Source organism: Bombina bombina, chromosome 6 (assembly GCF_027579735.1).
Source record: "Bombina bombina isolate aBomBom1 chromosome 6, aBomBom1.pri, whole genome shotgun sequence".
In the NCBI taxonomy this organism is placed as follows: Eukaryota; Metazoa; Chordata; class Amphibia; order Anura; family Bombinatoridae; genus Bombina; species Bombina bombina.
Window position 1 is genome coordinate 1117891049 of NC_069504.1, and position 21944 is coordinate 1117912992.

Sequence of the window (21944 nt, forward strand, 5' to 3'; positions counted from 1 at the left end):
AGCCAACTGAGTGGCTATATTTGGTGCTATGTGTATAATACTGATTTCTGGAGCAAGAAAGGAAAAGAATACACTTGGAAGCACTCACAGGTCACTTATTGAGTCATTTTAATATCGAGAGATCAAAAAATGAAATCCAAGAATGGAAGAGACATACTCTTGACTATAATTAAAATTTAACTTTTATTGGGGCTCGAAAATAAAATAGGAAAAAACTTTAAAAACACACTTATGTACCGATTGTAGTCTATTTGGCTTGTTGTGTCGCTGTACAGAATACTTAAATTACTTCTGCAAATACTCCTATATATAATATAATTTGGGTTGCAGTTAATTAACCTGCTTACTATTCGCTGTTGTCTGTGTATACTATACTTATGTATACCTTGAATTGAGTATAAGTGTTGCCGGCTAAGTTGGATATATTACCAGGTTTAACCATCTGCAGAGAAAGAGCAGTTTATAAATATAGTCTTTCTTCGCTCGATTATCTGAGAGGTTGATTGTATCTCTCTTTTCACATATGTATGTGTTTCAGTCTGAGTATTAAATAATGAAACAGTGTCTCAAATACCCCGTTGTATAATAATAATGCACAGGACTGTTTATGTATTAGTGTGTGCTGATGTCACACCCATAAGCATATCAAACATTAACTAAATATTTGTTCCCACGCGTATACCTGTTTCAGTCAAATTATTAAATATTGATGCAGTGTTTCAAATACACTGTTAAATATTAGTGGTTCGCAAGACTGTTTGTGTATTGGCGTGTACTGGTGTCACTCTTACATGCATATCACAATCCAAATATTTCTCATTTGCTCTGTTATATATTAATAATTCAGCAGAGTGTTTTTGCATTAGACTGTGCCTGTATTCGCTGCTTTTTGTGTGTAAAAAACTTGTGTATATCTCAATTTAAGCAATATAATTTGTCGTTAAATTAGGTATATTACCAGCTTCAACCCTCTATAAATTATACAAGGCAGTTTATCAGTGTACTGTGTTTATTCAGTTGTCTGAGAGGTTAACTGTGTCTCAGTTTTTACACTCTTATACAAATTTCGATCTAGAAAGTTTTAATAAAAATCACAGTAGCTTATGTCCTGTCATGTAATAGTGATTCACAGGACCTTATTTGCCTGCTCAGTTTTGTAAGAGGTTAGCTGTGTCTATCTTTTTACACACACTTGTGTCTAATAGTTTAAATCTTCAATAATGTTGCAACGACCTAACTGCACATTTGTGACTGTTTATGCATTAGTGTGTGCTGACATTTGCGGCTATTTTTTTAAAAAATTGATATGCTTATATAAATCACAGTTTTGTCCATACATGTAATCCGTGATATTAGGTATACTGACTAAATTTACAGCTGTAACCGTTAACTGCCTGGGAGAGTAATATGCTCTCCAGCGTTCTCGGGTGCTAGGTTAATTAATGCAACATGATTGTCAGTGACACTTGGCTAGCTGGATCAAATGTAAATATTAAACCATTCCTAGCTCTCTGTAGACTTAGAATAAATTGAGTGAAAAGACTACAGTAATTGAATCGGTAGCTTAAGGCTTGCTAAAAACACAGGAGCTCCTAGGACTCCTCACCATTGCCCTAACGTCCCTGACATGTTTCGCCACGTAACGTGGCTTTTTCAAAGGTGAACGCGCCGCACTGTGGTCGGCTATTTAAGGCTACTGATTGTCACGCCCCCAATGGGCGTATCATTGCCTACTGACCTATCGATGTAAAGTGTAACCATTCGTCATAGATGGGTGGATATTGGTGAGTTATCGTCACTCAAATTTAACTGTTTCTTAACCAACTAGAGGATTGGGCATGATTTTATGAATGAAACTTCCATTTTATTAGAGTTGGAAATGGAGAACCTGAATTAACTATTCTGCAATGTCTATTGAACTCAGTGTAGTAGAATACTTTTACATATGAAGTAAATTTACATGATTTGCTACCTAAGTTGGTTTTCATGATGCTACTTTGGTGGAATTGGGTACAATCTTATGATGTGTTTGTATCGATTCTTTTGTCTACGTACAATACCGGGGATTGTAAGTACATAACAGAATTTTTAGAATAAACTGAGTTGCTGCTGTCATACCAATATTGATAGATTGTATAGAGTTACAAGAATTAGTTGTTTTGATATAGATACAATAGAGTGACATTGCATCATGTGATTAGCTCATGTTATGTAACTACGACATGTCACCATTATCCTGTCTGCGACTGCTTTACTTTGGAACATTGTTGAAGTTACTTTTTTATTTTAGAATTATGAACTCCCTATCAGGTTTGGGATACAAAAGTGAGTGATACTTGATCATTTGGATTTAAATGTGAAGTGTTGTGTGACCTATCTTGGTTAAGTGTGTAACGATGTGATGCTAATCTTTCTGGGGTGATTAATAGTGCAAACATTAAATGTGTATATAAGAAATAAGAGTGTATGTTTACTATTAAGTATCTAAAACAGGATTTCTTAGTGTATAGGGTCAGCCCCATCTAGATTATTATGGGACATTAAAAATAACTAATTAAAGTGATACTTGATATTTTAGTGTGACATTTTAAATGAAGAAATGTCTGAAGCAATTCATTGAAAGCAATGCTGTGAAATTAGATTGGGAAGGTGAAACAAAACGTGGGTAAGTTTGTGAATATCGTTTGATTAATTGTGTTAAAAGGGAAAAAGAGGGGGGGGGGGTTTATTTTGAGCTTTATGATAATTAAATAGTTTACCCTTGATTATTAGAGGTGATCTTGAAAAAGCATATTATATCTGCATAATTTGGTAGTATTCAATTTGATAAAAGCATTTCCTTTACTATGACTAAGTCTTTACACATAGTTCTTATAGAAACGAGACAAAGTTGTTGAATTCATTTAGTCCGTAAGGTTGTACAGTATTCAATAGAAAAATCCATTTACTCTCTGCTTGGAGTAACATATTCTCCAAATTTCCGCCTCTTATGCCCAATTCTTTCTTTTCAATGCCAAAGCATTTGAGATCCGATTGTTTTGAATTGTGACGCTTGAGAAAATGGCGTGCTACAGAGGTCACATTTTTACCCTCCTGTGCATCTTTAGCAGCATTTTTGATATTCCTCAGATGTTCTTGAAGTCTTATTCTGATTTTCCTCGTTGTCATCCCAACATAGAACATATTACATGTACATTGCAGGGCATATATTACACCCTCTGTATGGCAATTGATGTAAGATTTAATCTTATGCCTTTTGTTGAATCGATCACAGAGTTCATCTTTTTTAATCATAAAACTGCATGTACTGCAGGTACCACATTTAAATGAGCCTTGTTTGAATGCTCCCTTGGTTTTCGGGCCTTGTAGATGACTGGGACTGATTAAGTCCTTAAGATTTCGGGTTCTTCTGTATCCCGTATGGACCCTCTCTCCCAGGATTCGTGATAAAATCGGGTCAGAGGTTAGTATGTGCCAGTTGTTCTGTAGGATATTTACAATTTGGGTGCTCCTTGGATTGTAAGTGGAGATAAATCTGATTTGGTCTTGCTGAGATTTCTTTTTCTTTTTTAGTAGGTCCCGTCTAGATGTATTTCTAGCTTTAGATTCTGCTTTTTTAATGGATCTGCGACTATAACCTCTGGATATGAGTCTTTCGGTAACCTCTTTAGCTCTCTGTTTGTAGTTGTCCTCAGTGGAACAGTTACGTCTCATTCGGAGAAATTCACCTCCTGGTAGAGCTTTAATTGTATTTGGAGCATGTGAGCTTGTACTATGAAGTAGGCTGTTGGTAGCTGTCCTTTTGCGGTGAACATCCATTGCTAATGTACCTGTTGCAGTTTTTATGATTTGGAGATCAAGAAAGTTGATTTTTGTCTGATCAGCTTCATATGTGAGTTTGATGTTAATATTATTAGAATTCAACCTTGCCATGAATGTGTCTAATTCGTTTTTGGTGCCTTCCCAAAAGAAGAGCACGTCATCAATGTAGCGAATCCATAATGGGATTTTGTTTAGGTTATCAGTGTTGTCATCTGAGAAAACATATTTGTGCTCCCACCAGCCTAGAAAGAGATTGGCATAGGTGGGAGCACAGGCAGTACCCATCGCGGTACCCCTAGTTTGGAGGTAAAAATTATTGTTGAATGTAAAGAAGTTATGAGTGAGAATGAACTTCAACAATTGCAAGATAAAGTCATCATGAGCAGGGTTTTCTTCTGAACCCATTGCTAAAAACCATTTGACAGCTTGGATTCCCAATTCGTGTTTGATGCATGTATATAGCGATTCTACATCAGCAGTAACTAGCCATGTTGTTGATGATAGATGTACATTGTCTAGTTGGATGAGGACATCCGTTGTGTCCTGTACGTAAGATGGTAGTTGGGGAAGAAAATTTCTTAATCTGAAATCAATATATCTGCTGGCTTTTTCAGTGAGGCTGTTGATACCTGAAACGATTGGACGGCCAGGCGGATGATTTTTATTTTTGTGGATTTTGGGAATCAAGTAAAATGTTGCCACTGTTGGATCATTCACTTTCAAGAATTGAAATTCTTTGCTTGTAATGATGTTGTCATATTTTGCCATATTTAGAATATTCATGTATTCTTGAAGGAATGTTTGGTTGGGATTAAATCCCAATTTCTTGTAGCAAGAGGTATCTTTAAGTTGTCTATCCGTCTCTTGTTTATACATGTTGATTGGCCATAGCACAATGTTGCCTCCCTTGTCAGAGTTGCGGATAATTACATCATCCCAGTTTTTAATCTCATGCAGTGCTTTCTGTTCCTCATATGACAGATTGTGTTGAGTTTGTGTATTTGATAATTTAGTTATTTGTTCACAAACCACATCTGTGAATGTCTGAAGTTGGGGGCATTGTTTAAGTTTAGGCATAAAAGTGGATTTGTTTGATATCTTGTCCCTCCATTTTATTTCTTTAGATGACTCTGATTCCAATTCTTCCTCTGGGTTATTTTCGGATAGTAAAGATTCCATCATTTCCAGGGTGGATGTTTCCTCATCAGACCACTGATGGATAGATGTTGTATCACTTAAATTTGATCTACCACTATAGAATCTTTTTAAAGCTATCTTGCGAACAAACAGCTGCACATCTTTGATGGTTTCAAATTTATCAAGATTCGAAGTGGGACAGAAAGACATTCCTTTAGATAATAGCGATCTATGTGAGTCTGACAGTAATTTTTGGGAGAGGTTTATTATTCTTAATGAGTCAGTCTCATTTGTGAGAAGGGGCTCGGAGCCCTCTGGTAAGGCTTTCGGTTCCTGTTGTTTGTCTTGTTCGTTGTTTGACTTTTGTTTTGCCTTTTTGCTTTGCCCCCTGCCTCTTCTGGTGTGTCTGTTTGTGAAGAGGCTCCTGCTCCTAAAAAAACCTTCCTTTTTCCTCGTGTTATTCTTATGTTTCTTTCTGAGTTTGATGTTGATGGTTCTGTGTCTGATTCCTGAGTTTCAGACTCTTCCCCTTCCGTGTCAGAAACATCACTCTGAACTATGTTTACTCTTGATGGTCTCTCTCTGTTGAAGTTAATTTTAGTTTCTTCTGTTATGTGTGATCAGTCCACGGGTCATCATTACTTCTGGGATATAACTCCTCCCCAACAGGAAATGCAAGAGGATTCACCCAGCAGAGCTGCATATAGCTCCTCCCCTCTACGTCAGTCCCAGTCATTCTCTTGCACCCAACGACTAGATAGGATGTGTGAGAGGACTATGGTGATTATACTTAGTTTTTATGACTTCAATCAAAAGTTTGTTATTTTACAATAGCACCGGAGCGTGTTATTACTTCTCTGGCAGACTTTGAGGAAGAATCTACCAGAGTTTTTTACTATGATTTTAACCGGAGTAGTTAAGATCATATTGCTGTTCTCGGCCATCTGAGGGAGGTAAAAGCTTCAGATCAGGGGACAGCGGGCAGATGAATCTGCATTGAGGTATGTAGCAGTTTTTATTTCTGAATGGAATTGATGAGAAAATCCTGCTATACCGTTATAATGACATGTATGTATACACTTCAGTATTCTGGGAATGGTATTTCACCGGAACTACTCTGTTAAAGGTTACTAATCCTTTTAATAAGTATTTATCATGTTAAACGTTTTTGCTGGAATGTAGAATCGTTTACATTGCTGAGGTACTGAGTGAATAAATGTTTGGGCATTATTTTCCACTTGGCAGTTTGCTTTAAATTGTGACAGTTTCGTTTCTCTTCACTGCTGTGTGTGAGAGGGAGGGGCCGTTTTTGGCGCTCTTTGCTACGCATCAAAAATTTCCAGTCAGCTACTATTATAGAAAGATGTTTCCAATAGACGCCACCACTCGGGACTTATGGCAAACGGTCCCTAAGGTGGAGGGAGCAGTTTCTACTTTAGCTAAGCGTACCACTATCCCGGTGGAGGATAGCTGTGCTTTTTCAGATCCAATGGATAAAAAATTAGAGGGTTACCTTAAGAAAATGTTTGTTCAACAAGGTTTTATATTGCAACCCCTTGCATGTATCGCGCCGATTACGGCTGCGGCAGCATTTTGGATTGAGTCTCTGGAAGAGAACCTTAGTTCATCTACGCTAGACGACATTATGGACAGGCTTAGAGTCCTTAAACTAGCTAATTCATTCATTTCGGAGGCCGTAGTACATTTAACCAAACTTACGGCTAAGAACTCAGGATTCGCCATACAGGCACGTAGGGCACTGTGGCTAAAATCCTGGTCAGCTGATGTTACTTCTAAGTCCAAATTACTTAATATACCTTTCAAGGGGCAGTCTTTATTTGGGCCCGGTTTGAAAGAAATTATCGCTGACATTACAGGAGGTAAGGGCCACGCCCTACCTCAAGACAAAGCCAAAGCTAAGGCTAGACAGTCTAATTTTCGTCCCTTTCGGAATTTCAAAACAGGAGCAGCATCAACCTCCACTGCACCAAAACAGGAAGGAGCTGTTGCTCGTTACAGGCAAGGCTGGAAGCCTAACCAGTCCTGGAACAAGGGCAAACAGGCCAGGAAACCTGCTGCTGCCCCAAAGACAGCATGAACCGAGAGCCCCCGATCCGGGACCGGATCTAGTGGGGGGCAGTCTTTCTCTCTTCGCCCAGGCCTGGGCAAGAGATGTTCAGGATCCCTGGGCGCTAGAGATCATATCTCAGGGATACCTTCTAGACTTCAAATTATCTCCCCCAAGAGGGAGATTTCATCTGTCAAGGTTGTCAACAAACCAGATAAAGAAAGAAGCGTTTCTACGCTGTGTACAAGATCTGTTATTAATGGGAGTGATCCATCCGGTTCCGCGGTCGGAACAAGGACAAGGGTTCTACTCAAACCTGTTTGTGGTTCCCAAAAAAGAGGGAACTTTCAGGCCAATCTTAGATTTAAAGATTCTAAACAAATTCCTAAGAGTTCCATCGTTCAAAATGGAAACTATTCGGACAATCTTGCCCATGATCCAAAAGGGTCAGTACATGACCACAGTGGATTTAAAAGATGCTTACCTTCACATACCGATCCACAAAGATCATCACCGGTATCTACGGTTTGCCTTCCTAGACAGGCACTACCAGTTTGTAGCTCTTCCATTCGGATTGGCTACGGCCCCAAGAATCTTCACAAAGATTCTAGGTACCCTTCTGGCGGTACTAAGACCACGAGGGATTTCGGTAGCTCCGTACCTAGACGACATTCTAATACAAGCTTCAAGCTTTCAAACTGCCAAGTCTCATACAGAGTTAGTTCTGGCATTTCTAAGGTCGCATGGATGGAAAGTGAACGAAAAGAAGAGTTCTCTTTTTCCTCTCACAAGAGTTCCATTCTTGGGGACTCTTATAGATTCTGTAGAAATGAAGATTTACCTGACAGAAGACAGGTTAACAAAGCTTCAAAATGCATGCCGTGTCCTTCATTCTATTCAACACCCGTCAGTAGCTCAATGCATGGAGGTGATCGGCTTAATGGTAGCGGCAATGGACATAGTACCTTTTGCACGCCTACACCTCAGACCGCTACAATTATGCATGCTAAGTCAGTGGAATGGGGATTACTCAGATTTGTCCCCTACTCTGAATCTGAATCAAGAGACCAGAAATTCTCTTCTATGGTGGCTTCATCGGCCACACCTGTCCAGGGGGATGCCATTCAGCAGGCCAGACTGGACAATTGTAACTACAGACGCCAGCCTACTAGGTTGGGGCGCTGTCTGGAATTCTCTGAAGGCTCAGGGATTATGGAATCAGGAGGAGAGTCTCCTTCCAATAAACATTCTGGAATTGAGAGCAGTTCTCAATGCTCTTCTGGCTTGGCCCCAATTAACAACTCGGGGGTTCATCAGGTTTCAGTCGGACAATATCACGACTGTAGCTTACATCAACCATCAGGGGGGGACAAGAAGCTCCCTAGCAATGATGGAAGTATCAAAGATAATTCGCTGGGCAGAGTCTCACTCTTGCCACCTGTCAGCAATCCACATCCCGGGAGTGGAGAACTGGGAGGCGGATTTCTTGAGTCGCCAGACTTTTCATCCGGGGGAGTGGGAACTTCATCCGGAGGTCTTTGCCCAAATACTTCGACGTTGGGGCAGACCAGAGATAGATCTCATGGCGTCTCGCCAGAACGCCAAACTTCCTCTCTACGGGTCCAGATCCAGGGATCCGGGAGCGGTTCTGATAGATGCTTTGACAGCACCTTGGAACTTCGGGATGGCTTATGTGTTTCCACCCTTTCCGCTGCTTCCTCGATTGATTGCCAAAATCAAACAGGAGAGAGCATCAGTGATCCTAATAGCACCTGCATGGCCACGCAGGACTTGGTATGCAGATCTAGTGGGCATGTCATCCTGTCCGCCTTGGTCTCTACCTCTAAGACAGGACCTTCTGATACAGGGTCCGTTCAAACATCAAAATCTAACTTCTCTGAAGCTGACTGCTTGGAAATTGAACGCTTGATTTTATCAAAACGTGGTTTTTCTGAGTCGGTTATTGATACCCTGATACAGGCTAGGAAGCCTGTTACCAGAAAGATTTACCATAAAATATGGCGTAAATACCTATACTGGTGCGAATCCAAACGTTACTCCTGGAGTAAGGTTAGGATCCCTAGGATATTGTCCTTTCTACAAGAAGGCTTAGAAAAGGGTTTATCGACTAGTTCATTAAAGGGACAGATTTCAGCTCTGTCCATCTTGTTACACAGGCGTCTGTCAGAAAATCCAGACGTCCAGGCCTTTTGTCAGGCTTTAGCTAGGATCAAGCCTGTGTTTAAAGCTGTTGCTCCACCATGGAGTTTAAACTTAGTTCTTAACGTTTTACAGGGTGTTCCGTTTGAACCCCTTCATTCCATTGATATAAAATTGTTATCTTGGAAAGTTCTGTTTTTAATGGCTATTTCCTCGGCTCGAAGAGTCTCTGAGTTATCAGCATTACATTGTGATTCTCCTTATCTGATTTTTCACTCAGACAAGGTAGTTCTGCGTACTAAACCTGGGTTCTTACCTAAGGTAGTCACTAACAGGAATATCAATCAAGAGATTGTTGTTCCATCCTTGTGTCCAAATCCTTCTTCAAAGAAGGAACGTCTTCTACACAATCTGGATGTAGTTCGTGCCCTCAAGTTCTACTTGCAGGCAACTAAAGATTTTCGTCAAACTTCTTCCCTGTTTGTCGTTTATTCTGGACAGAGGAGAGGTCAAAAAGCTTCTGCTACCTCTCTCTCTTTTTGGCTTCGTAGCATAATACGTTTAGCCTATGAGACTGCTGGACAGCAGCCTCCTGAAAGAATTACAGCTCACTCCACTAGAGCTGTGGCTTCCACTTGGGCCTTTAAGAATGAGGCCTCTGTTGAACAGATTTGCAAGGCTGCAACTTGGTCTTCGCTTCATACTTTTTCCAAATTTTACAAATTTGACACTTTTGCTTCTTCGGAGGCTATTTTTGGGAGAAAGGTTCTTCAGGCAGTGGTTCCTTCTGTATAATGAGCCTGCCTATCCCTCCCGTCATCCGTGTACTTTTGCTTTGGTATTGGTATCCCAGAAGTAATGATGACCCGTGGACTGATCACACATAACAGAAGAAAACATAATTTATGCTTACCTGATAAATTCCTTTCTTCTGTTGTGTGATCAGTCCACGGCCCGCCCTGTTTTTAAGGCAGGTAAATATTTTTTAAATTATACTCCAGTCACCACTTCACCCTTGGTTACTCCTTTCTCGTTGATTCTTGGTCGAATGACTGGGACTGACGTAGAGGGGAGGAGCTATATGCAGCTCTGCTGGGTGAATCCTCTTGCATTTCCTGTTGGGGAGGAGTTATATCCCAGAAGTAATGATGACCCGTGGACTGATCACACAACAGAAGAAAGGAATTTATCAGGTAAGCATAAATTATGTTTTTCCATTTGTATACTTTTTTATTCTCGTAATCAGTTTTGTCCCTGTTCAGTTTGCCCTGTTTGGTTTGTTTTATTTCATTCTCGTACTTATCTAACTCCTTTTGATATTGTTTGTAGTTTTGCTCAAAATCTGTTAGCGTCTCAAATTCTTGTAATTGAGTGTTCAGTTCTTGAACCTTTGTCTCTAAGAGATCATACTCTTCTGTATCATGTTTGATAAGTATTTTCATTAATTTTGTTGAACATTCAGATAGTGCATCTTCCCATTCGATGTTATGTTGGGGATTTCGGAACTCAAATGCTGGAAATAGTTGTATCCTCAGTCCTCTTGGAATAAGCTTAAGTTCTATGTATTTCTCAAAAAAATGGTGATTCCACCAAAGTTTATCTTGTTTAAACATAAGTTTATGAATTTCTTTGAGGGCTGAGTTCATTTTATCTTGTATGTTTAGAGTGTTGGTTGAAGGATTTTTAAATACATCGTTAAGATCAGTTTCTCTTTTACGTTGTCGAGATAGTCTGTCTTGCTCCCACTTGGATGCCATAATGAAATATATGTAAAAATAATCACTGTTTTGTTATAACAGTCTGACTGTGTGCTCTATTGGAAGGAAACCTGAGAATCAGGTATGGAACAGGAGTTTATGAAAAAAGGGATTACCAATGGCACTACAGGTATAAATAGGACCTGTTTTATTTAAATGTCTGGCCAACTAGTGGGGCCTTTGTGTTATCAGCCAACTGAGTGGCTATATTTGGTGCTATGTGTATAATACTGATTTCTGGAGCAAGAAAGGAAAAGAATACACTTGGAAGCACTCACAGGTCACTTATTGAGTCATTTTAATATCGAGAGATCAAAAAATGAAATCCAAGAATGGAAGAGACATACTCTTGACTATAATTAAAATTTAACTTTTATTGGGGTTCGAAAATAAAATAGGAAAAAACTTTAAAAACACACTTATGTACCGATTGTAGTCTATTTGGCTTGTCGTGTCGCTGTACAGAATACTTAAATTACTTCTGCAAATACTCCTATATATAATATAATTTGGGTTGCAGTTAATTAACCTGCTTACTATTCGCTGTTGTCTGTGTATACTATACTTATGTATACCTTGAATTGAGTATAAGTGTTGCCGGCTAAGTTGGATATATTACCAGGTTTAACCATCTGCAGAGAAAGAGCAGTTTATAAATATAGTCTTTCTTCGCTCGATTATCTGAGAGGTTGATTGTATCTCTCTTTTCACATATGTATGTGTTTCAGTCTGAGTATTAAATAATGAAACAGTGTCTCAAATACCCCGTTGTATAATAATAATGCACAGGACTGTTTATGTATTAGTGTGTGCTGATGTCACACCCATAAGCATATCAAACATTAACTAAATATTTGTTCCCACGCGTATACCTGTTTCAGTCAAATTATTAAATATTGATGCAGTGTTTCAAATACACTGTTAAATATTAGTGGTTCGCAAGACTGTTTGTGTATTGGCGTGTACTGGTGTCACTCTTACATGCATATCACAATCCAAATATTTCTCATTTGCTCTGTTATATATTAATAATTCAGCAGAGTGTTTTTGCATTAGACTGTGCCTGTATTCGCTGCTTTTTGTGTGTAAAAAACTTGTGTATATCTCAATTTAAGCAATATAATTTGTCGTTAAATTAGGTATATTACCAGCTTCAACCCTCTATAAATTATACAAGGCAGTTTATCAGTGTACTGTGTTTATTCAGTTGTCTGAGAGGTTAACTGTGTCTCAGTTTTTACACTCTTATACAAATTTCGATCTAGAAAGTTTTAATAAAAATCACAGTAGCTTATGTCCTGTCATGTAATAGTGATTCACAGGACCTTATTTGCCTGCTCAGTTTTGTAAGAGGTTAGCTGTGTCTATCTTTTTACACACACTTGTGTCTAATAGTTTAAATCTTCAATAATGTTGCAACGACCTAACTGCACATTTGTGACTGTTTATGCATTAGTGTGTGCTGACATTTGCGGCTATTTTTTTAAAAAATTGATATGCTTATATAAATCACAGTTTTGTCCATACATGTAATCCGTGATATTAGGTATACTGACTAAATTTACAGCTGTAACCGTTAACTGCCTGGGAGAGTAATATGCTCTCCAGCGTTCTCGGGTGCTAGGTTAATTAATGCAACATGATTGTCAGTGACACTTGGCTAGCCGGATCAAATGTAAATATTAAACCATTCCTAGCTCTCTGTAGACTTAGAATAAATTGAGTGAAAAGACTACAGTAATTGAATCGGTAGCTTAAGGCTTGCTAAAAACACAGGAGCTCCTAGGACTCCTCACCATTGCCCTAACGTCCCTGACATGTTTCGCCACGTAACGTGGCTTTTTCAAAGGTGAACGCGCCGCACTGTGGTCGGCTATTTAAGGCTACTGATTGTCACGCCCCCAATGGGCGTATCATTGCCTACTGACCTATCGATGTAAAGTGTAACCATTCGTCATAGATGGGTGGATATTGGTGAGTTATCGTCACTCAAATTTAACTGTTTCTTAACCAACTAGAGGATTGGGCATGATTTTATGAATGAAACTTCCATTTTATTAGAGTTGGAAATGGAGAACCTGAATTAACTATTCTGCAATGTCTATTGAACTCAGTGTAGTAGAATACTTTTACATATGAAGTAAATTTACATGATTTGCTACCTAAGTTGGTTTTCATGATGCTACTTTGGTGGAATTGGGTACAATCTTATGATGTGTTTGTATCGATTCTTTTGTCTACGTACAATACCGGGGATTGTAAGTACATAACAGAATTTTTAGAATAAACTGAGTTGCTGCTGTCATACCAATATTGATAGATTGTATAGAGTTACAAGAATTAGTTGTTTTGATATAGATACAATAGAGTGACATTGCATCATGTGATTAGCTCATGTTATGTAACTACGACATGTCACCATTATCCTGTCTGCGACTGCTTTACTTTGGAACATTGTTGAAGTTACTTTTTTATTTTAGAATTATGAACTCCCTATCAGGTTTGGGATACAAAAGTGAGTGATACTTGATCATTTGGATTTAAATGTGAAGTGTTGTGTGACCTATCTTGGTTAAGTGTGTAACGATGTGATGCTAATCTTTCTGGGGTGATTAATAGTGCAAACATTAAATGTGTATATAAGAAATAAGAGTGTATGTTTACTATTAAGTATCTAAAACAGGATTTCTTAGTGTATAGGGTCAGCCCCATCTAGATTATTATGGGACATTAAAAATAACTAATTAAAGTGATACTTGATATTTTAGTGTGACATTTTAAATGAAGAAATGTCTGAAGCAATTCATTGAAAGCAATGCTGTGAAATTAGATTGGGAAGGTGAAACAAAACGTGGGTAAGTTTGTGAATATCGTTTGATTAATTGTGTTAAAAGGGAAAAAGAGGGGGGGGGTTTATTTTGAGCTTTATGATAATTAAATAGTTTACCCTTGATTATTAGAGGTGATCTTGAAAAAGCATATTATATCTGCATAATTTGGTAGTATTCAATTTGATAAAAGCATTTCCTTTACTATGACTAAGTCTTTACACATAGTTCTTATAGAAACGAGACAAAGTTGTTGAATTCATTTAGTCCGTAAGGTTGTACAGTATTCAATAGAAAAATCCATTTACTCTCTGCTTGGAGTAACATATTCTCCAAATTTCCGCCTCTTATGCCCAATTCTTTCTTTTCAATGCCAAAGCATTTGAGATCCGATTGTTTTGAATTGTGACGCTTGAGAAAATGGCGTGCTACAGAGGTCACATTTTTACCCTCCTGTGCATCTTTAGCAGCATTTTTGATATTCCTCAGATGTTCTTGAAGTCTTATTCTGATTTTCCTCGTTGTCATCCCAACATAGAACATATTACATGTACATTGCAGGGCATATATTACACCCTCTGTATGGCAATTGATGTAAGATTTAATCTTATGCCTTTTGTTGAATCGATCACAGAGTTCATCTTTTTAAATCATAAAACTGCATGTACTGCAGGTACCACATTTAAATGAGCCTTGTTTGAATGCTCCCTTGGTTTTCGGGCCTTGTAGATGACTGGGACTGATTAAGTCCTTAAGATTTCGGGTTCTTCTGTATCCCGTATGGACCCTCTCTCCCAGGATTCGTGATAAAATCGGGTCAGAGATTAGTATTTGCCAGTTGTTCTGTAGGATATTTACAATTTGGGTGCTCCTTGGATTGTAAGTGGAGATAAATCTGATTTGGTCTTGCTGAGATTTCTTTTTCTTTTTTAGTAGGTCCCGTCTAGATGTATTTCTAGCTTTAGATTCTGCTTTTTTAATGGATCTGCGACTATAACCTCTGGATATGAGTCTTTCGGTAACCTCTTTAGCTCTCTGTTTGTAGTTGTCCTCAGTGGAACAGTTACGTCTCATTCGGAGAAATTCACCTCCTGGTAGAGCTTTAATTGTATTTGGAGCATGTGAGCTTGTACTATGAAGTAGGCTGTTGGTAGCTGTCCTTTTGCGGTGAACATCCATTGCTAATGTACCTGTTGCAGTTTTTGGAAGGAAACCTGAGAATCAGGTATGGAACAGGAGTTTATGAAAAAAGGGATTACCAATGGCACTACAGGTATAAATAGGACCTGTTTTATTTAAATGTCTGGCCAACTAGTGGGGCCTTTGTGTTATCAGCCAACTGAGTGGCTATATTTGGTGCTATGTGTATAATACTGATTTCTGGAGCAAGAAAGGAAAAGAATACACTTGGAAGCACTCACAGGTCACTTATTGAGTCATTTTAATATCGAGAGATCAAAAAATGAAATCCAAGAATGGAAGAGACATACTCTTGACTATAATTAAAATTTAACTTTTATTGGGGTTCGAAAATAAAATAGGAAAAAACTTTAAAAACACACTTATGTACCGATTGTAGTCTATTTGGCTTGTCGTGTCGCTGTACAGAATACTTAAATTACTTCTGCAAATACTCCTATATATAATATAATTTGGGTTGCAGTTAATTAACCTGCTTACTATTCGCTGTTGTCTGTGTATACTATACTTATGTATACCTTGAATTGAGTATAAGTGTTGCCGGCTAAGTTGGATATATTACCAGGTTTAACCATCTGCAGAGAAAGAGCAGTTTATAAATATAGTCTTTCTTCGCTCGATTATCTGAGAGGTTGATTGTATCTCTCTTTTCACATATGTATGTGTTTCAGTCTGAGTATTAAATAATGAAACAGTGTCTCAAATACCCCGTTGTATAATAATAATGCACAGGACTGTTTATGTATTAGTGTGTGCTGATGTCACACCCATAAGCATATCAAACATTAACTAAATATTTGTTCCCACGCGTATACCTGTTTCAGTCAAATTATTAAATATTGATGCAGTGTTTCAAATACACTGTTAAATATTAGTGGTTCGCAAGACTGTTTGTGTATTGGCGTGTACTGGTGTCACTCTTACATGCATATCACAATCCAAATATTTCTCATTTGCTCTGTTATATATTAATAATTCAGCAGAGTGTTTTTGCATTAGACTCCACGCGGTGGAGGAGTGCCTGGCCCTAGTGTGGGCCCTTAAGAAACTGCAGCCCTACCTCTATGGGAGGCCTTTTACCGTCCTCACGGTTAATAACCCCCTCGTATGGCTCAACAGAGTGTCTGATGACAATGGACGATTGCTCTGGTGGAGTTTAGTCCTGCAGCCCTTCAACTTTGACATTCAGTACAGGCCGGGAAAGAGCAATGGAAACGCTGATGGACTTTCACGGCAAACGGAAATGGAATAGCTCCTTTGACAGCCCCTGGCCAACCCGTGTGTGGATCTAGCCGAGTCTGCCGAACTGAAAGGGGGGGCTGTCACGGATACCGGGCTGCAGGGGTTAAACCCCCCCCCCCCCACTACCTCACCCCCTCCTGTTTCTAAGCTGATTTGGGCTTTTTGAGAGCCACTGCAATCTCCCAGACCTTGGATTTTCTTTGTTTGGAGGTCACACATCATCAGGAAAGAGCTGGTCCCTGAACGCCTAGTCCCTATCCGGCTGACCATGCCCCTAGATCTGCCAGTCGGCCACATAGTCCTGCATCCCCGGTGTCCCTTACCCCAGGTTGCTCCAGCGTCCCCTGGTCCCAGAGCTCCGCTCTCTTGGGAATTGTTACCCCTTGGGGAGGGCAAGAGGTGGGTTGATAGCCGGAAGAGAACTCCCTTGGGAACCGGAGGTTCCGGAACCCTCTCTACAACCGCCACTCCCCAGTGGCCTTCTCGGTGTACGTTTAGTCACCCATAGCTCCGGCCCCCAGCCATGGATGCTTTTTGGACTATAGCAACTGGGGACCGAGGGCTTCCCAGTGACACCCTGGAATTGCCACCGCTCCCCCTGGATCACCCCGGAACCACCATCCTTATCCCGCTGGACACTATGAGACAATGGACTCTATGGATGGCGCCAGCCTGTCTGGAGGGGAGGGAATGGTGGGAGATTTAGGGAACTGATAAGGCTCTTATCTTGATGAGACTGTGTATATAAACTGTGTGTTTTCCCAATAAAAGTAATTTCTTGTTTTCACCTGAATGCTAGTCTGTCTAGTTATTTGGGTGGGCTCCTGCTATAATCACTCTTCTCCGCTACATAGCGGCAGGTTCCAGGTGTTGGAAAGATCCTTTGATGGAGCTACCCAGTTGGGGTAGCCGGGTTCCATCACAGGCTCATAAACTGATTTCTAAGCCGATGACAGTTGTCTCTTATCTCAGTGTATTTTGACAGTTTTTCCACAGATAGCACTAGTTCCTGTGTGCCATATAAATAGAGATTGTGCTCAATCCCATGGAGTTATTTATGAGTCAGCATTGAATGGCTTAAAATGCATGTCTGTCAAAAGCACTGAGATAAGCGGTAGTGTGCAGAAGCTTAGATGCAAGGTAATCTGAGGTAAAAAGTATATTATTATAACGGTGCTGGTTATGCAAAATTGGGGAATGGATAATAAAGGGATTATCTATCTTTTTAAACAATAAACATTTTGGAGTATGACATTTTTGTGAAGGACATTTCAAGTTAGCCAATAAGGAGTTAGATGTGTACGCATCAGCCAATCATTTCTAAATGCTGATCTGGGACATCATATGAGGATATCTTTATGTACTTAAAGGGATACTGAACCCAAATAGTTTCTTTCATGATTCAGATAGAGCATACAATTTTAAGCAAGAATGAAGAAAATTTGATAATAGGAGTACCCCAAGGCAGAACATACAGTGATGTGAGATGTCATCGCATAAAATGCAAGTCAGTCTGCAGAAAGAACAGAACTGTTGACTGTTTCACTTTGAAGCACTGCTCCGCATCAGGCTGTTCTCTTCAAACAACACTGTGCTTTGGCTGCCCTGTGTAAGTTTCCCATAACACAGTGAAGCCACAGTGAAGCACTGTCTGAAGGGAACAGTCAAATATGGAGCAAGACTGTCTCTCATGGATTTTGCTTTTTTCCCAACACATTGCAGCTGAGATGGTGCTTTAGTGTAACTGCCTAATATAAATTGAATTTTATTTCAAAATGACCTGCAGAAAATGTTTCAATGAATCACGAAAGAAAAAATTTGTGTAGAGTGTCCCTTTACCATTTCAGCATAAACACACAGTGAAAAATGGTTTAACAAAACAGGGATTTGTATTGTTTACACTAGATCCCTTTAATCTTTTGTATTGTAAAGCCGTATGCATTTGCAAAAAGAAGTGCTATTTTGTAATCTTGCATTGTTTTCTAGTATAGACAATATTATTTAATGTTCCTCTCTTTCTATAGGCTCCAAGGCGCTGGAGTATACAAATGGCATATTTGATTGTCAGTCCCCTACCTCCCCGTTCATTGGAAGCCTGCGTGTGCTACATCTAATAGAAGATCTACGTGGAATGTTGGAAATGATGGAAACTGAGGAAAAGGACGGTTTGCGCTGCCAGGTGCCGGATTCCACTGCAGAGGCCCTAGTGGAGTGGCTACAGAGTCAGATGGTACTGCTAGATCCTCACTAATACCATTGTTCTGCTGTAAAGTAAATCTTAAAGGGACATTATAGTGTAAAAGAAAAACTTCCAGCATAGCAATACTATTTTCATCATATATGCTGCTACACTGTTCATGTTTACAAAAGCACGTGGCCACATCGCCAGAGCCAACCATTCATGCACATATATTGTATATAGGCTTATATGTCCTGTGTGCGCACCCAATGGGCAAAAGTGTGTGCAGGCACGTACCAGCCTATCCACTTTTAAATGTGCACAGCTATTAGCACCAGGGGCATGGTGTAGCTTTCAGAATGTTTACATAGGTGCCCATTTAGTGACCCATTTATAACTGTACCTCATTGGCCTAAGCAGGGAAGGAAACCTAGATTACAACATGGCGGCTCCTATAGCTTTATGAACAACAAAAATTTACACCCTTTTTTTCAATATTTAAACAACTAATTGAATTTAAAAAAATACATTTGCATGATATTCTCTGGCTATTCTATTATTTGAATACATGTTTATATCTAGCATTTGTTTAGTGTTTAAAGGGACCGTAAACACCTTGAGATTTTTATATAAAATGTTTAGTTGTGTGTCATGAAACTACTTTGCTATATATTTTCTTATTTTCTTGCCTCATTTCCATGTAATGTAGCTCTGAAAATTGAGCACTTTTCTAATTCTCAGAACTTGAAATGCACCTACCAACTTCTCAAGGCTTGCTCTGCCTCATATTTGTCCCTAATTGGCTGTAACTGAAAACAACTGTAAAACAATGCATTTTGTACTATCCTTATGACAGTGGCTAGCTTTCTTGTCTGTGGACTGAAGCCCAGATTGGCTCCTCCAAATAAGGTAAATGGTGTGCGGAGTTTGGCTATTGAAATACAGTTGCAGTAAAAAAAGATTGTGCTTTGTTTTAAAAATGTATAGATTTGGCTGATATGTTATTTTATATCGGCACAATAAGGTCATTAAAAGGTGTGTACTGTCCCTTTATTTTTCCTTTCATAGCATCCTTCTCTCATCTATATGTACATTGCAGATCGGACAACTATTAACTGATCTCCCATCCAACTCAAATTGGTAGCCGAGTAAATTGCACTTGGTAGTGCTATTTAAAAAAAAAAAAAAATTAGGTTGGCCAGATGCAGACCTAAACCAATTTGACCTTTAGGTATAGAGAGGACACTAGTGCTGAATTGCAATAGTTTAACCACATTAATGGCTTGGTCAGTTAAGTAGTGGGATTTCGCGGAATCATATATGGGGGGCACAGTCTAAATTAGATTGACCACTATTAATTGTCCATGGCAAATAAATATAGTAATAATGAAGCATTTGCCTATATGTGTAGGTACAGATACGTGTGGAAAGATGAGCCCCATTGTAAGGTGCTAGACAATATGTCCTTCCCTTCCTCCCTGGAGAAGCCTATGTAAATATGGTCTAGTACTTATTTATGTTTTTCTAAAGATTAATGTGACCTTGTCCTTTACAAATGTCTATAATGCGTATGAAAGAGAAACATTTTATCATGAGGATGGTCTTTTTCTGTAGACAATTTGCAATGCAACTTCCAACTACTGCAATGTGATCTAAAACTATAAAAATGTCTTTTCTCCAGTTAATCAACATATTGCAAAGCTGGTGCTGTAGTGTAAAAGTCTAAATTAAAAAAAATGTCGTCATAAAATCTGAAAAAAGTTCAGCCTCTGGGCTTCCTAGCACATAAAAAGAGAATGATAATAAATAACTGGTGATCATAAACAAAGTTAACAATAAAAAAATGTGATATAAATAAAAAAGGATATTGTGTATCAGCCATGTGGATATTTTCCATAGTCACGGTATCTCAAAAAATATTAAAAGAACAAATGATGGTGCAGTATTGTGATAATTACAAGAAGATTAATACTTGTAAAATTTCTAATCGCATAAATTTGAGCTATCTTAAGCTCAAGTATTGTGCAATCCTGATTCACAAAGCTGTCAGGCTCAGCTCACTCAGTGATGGTGAAATCTGTAATTGTGTCTCCACAAATAAACAGGAATATAGTGGGATACTGTGTATAACAGGTGTACGTTTGATTCGTTCGATATATACTGACTCTTTTCAGGAGCTAAACATCAGCTCCTGATATATAAGCAGGCTTGATATCGGCTATCAGGGAGGCCACACAAAAAAGCAAAGGTCCGTAACCGCTCTATAAACAATTACATTTATTAAAAGTATGAAATCATACTATATATAAAGATATCAGGACTTGAAGTCACTAAGGGCTACAAAGGATAAGTGTAACAACGAAGTTGTATCCAAAGTCTCCAGAGAGGATGGTGATGGATTGTTTTGAAACAAACAATGTATCCATTCAGTTACCCCTTCGATATGGAGAAAAGCCCTTCACCGGGACGTCACTGTATCCACGTGCTACCCTTAGTTTGAATTTTAAATTAGTAGATTTATTTCTGACAAATTTTAAAGGTAGTTCTATTTTTCCCTCCCACTACATCATGTGACAGCCATCAACCAATCACAAAATGTATATACATATACACTGAGCTCTTGCACAGGCTCAGTAGGAGCTGGTGCCTCAAAGTGTGTGCATATAAAAAGATTGTGCATATATAGATAATGGAAGTTAACTGGAAAGTTGTTTAAAATAGTGTGCTCTATCTGAATCATAACAGTTTAATTTTCACTATAATGTTCCTGAAGTCTTTGGAGAACCAAACTTACCATGTTAAAGGGACAGTCTACTCCAACATTTTTATTCTTTAAAAAGATAGGTAATCCCTTTATTACCCATTCCCCCGGTTTTGCATAAACAACACAGTTATATTAATACACTTTTACCTCTGTGATTACCTTGTATCTTAGCCTCTGCAGACTGCCCCTTTATTTCAATTCTTTTGACAGACTTGCATTTTAGCCAATCAATACTGACTCATAAGTAACTCCACAGGATTGAGCACAATGTTACCTCTATGGCACACATAAACTAGCACCGCCAAGCTGCGAAAAACTGTAAAAATATACTGAGATAAGAGTGCTTAGAATTTAGCATATGAGCCTACCTAGGTTTAGCTTTCAACAAAGAATACCAAGTGAACAAAGCAAATTTGATGATAAAAGTGTATTGGGAAGTTGTTTAAAATTGCATGCCCTATCTGAATCATGAAAGTTTTATTTTGACTATACTGTCCCTTTAAATCTACCTGTTTTTTTCCCCATCTTGGTATCCAGTAAATGTTCTGAACTTTTGTGTTTGGAGGAATATTATCTACAATATCTGCTGTTTACAGCTTTTTTTTTTAATATGCATTGGATATATTCAAAGCACCATATAAATATTTTAGTGTCTAGATAAATTTTCTGTCACACTGTTGTGGTTGGAAGAAACCTTTGTAGAAGTGTTTAATTCCTGTCTGTTTCAGCTCTGTTTCTACTGACTTAGAGTGAGACAGTACAGGTTACAGCTGAGAGATTATTCTGT

The 21944-nt window shown here is 38.7% G+C and overlaps 1 protein-coding gene across 15 annotated transcripts in view; it reads left to right on the forward strand.

Moving 5' to 3' along the window:
• Positions 1-21944, forward strand: part of PPFIBP1 (PPFIA binding protein 1) — a 650864-nt gene that overhangs the window by 200149 nt on the left and 428771 nt on the right. For all 15 annotated transcript variants that reach the window (XM_053719064.1, XM_053719065.1, XM_053719067.1 and 12 more), the window contains exon 3: positions 18239-18444. In XM_053719064.1, the coding sequence (XP_053575039.1) occupies positions 18239-18444 (206 nt within the window). The remainder of the gene's footprint in view (positions 1-18238; positions 18445-21944) is intronic.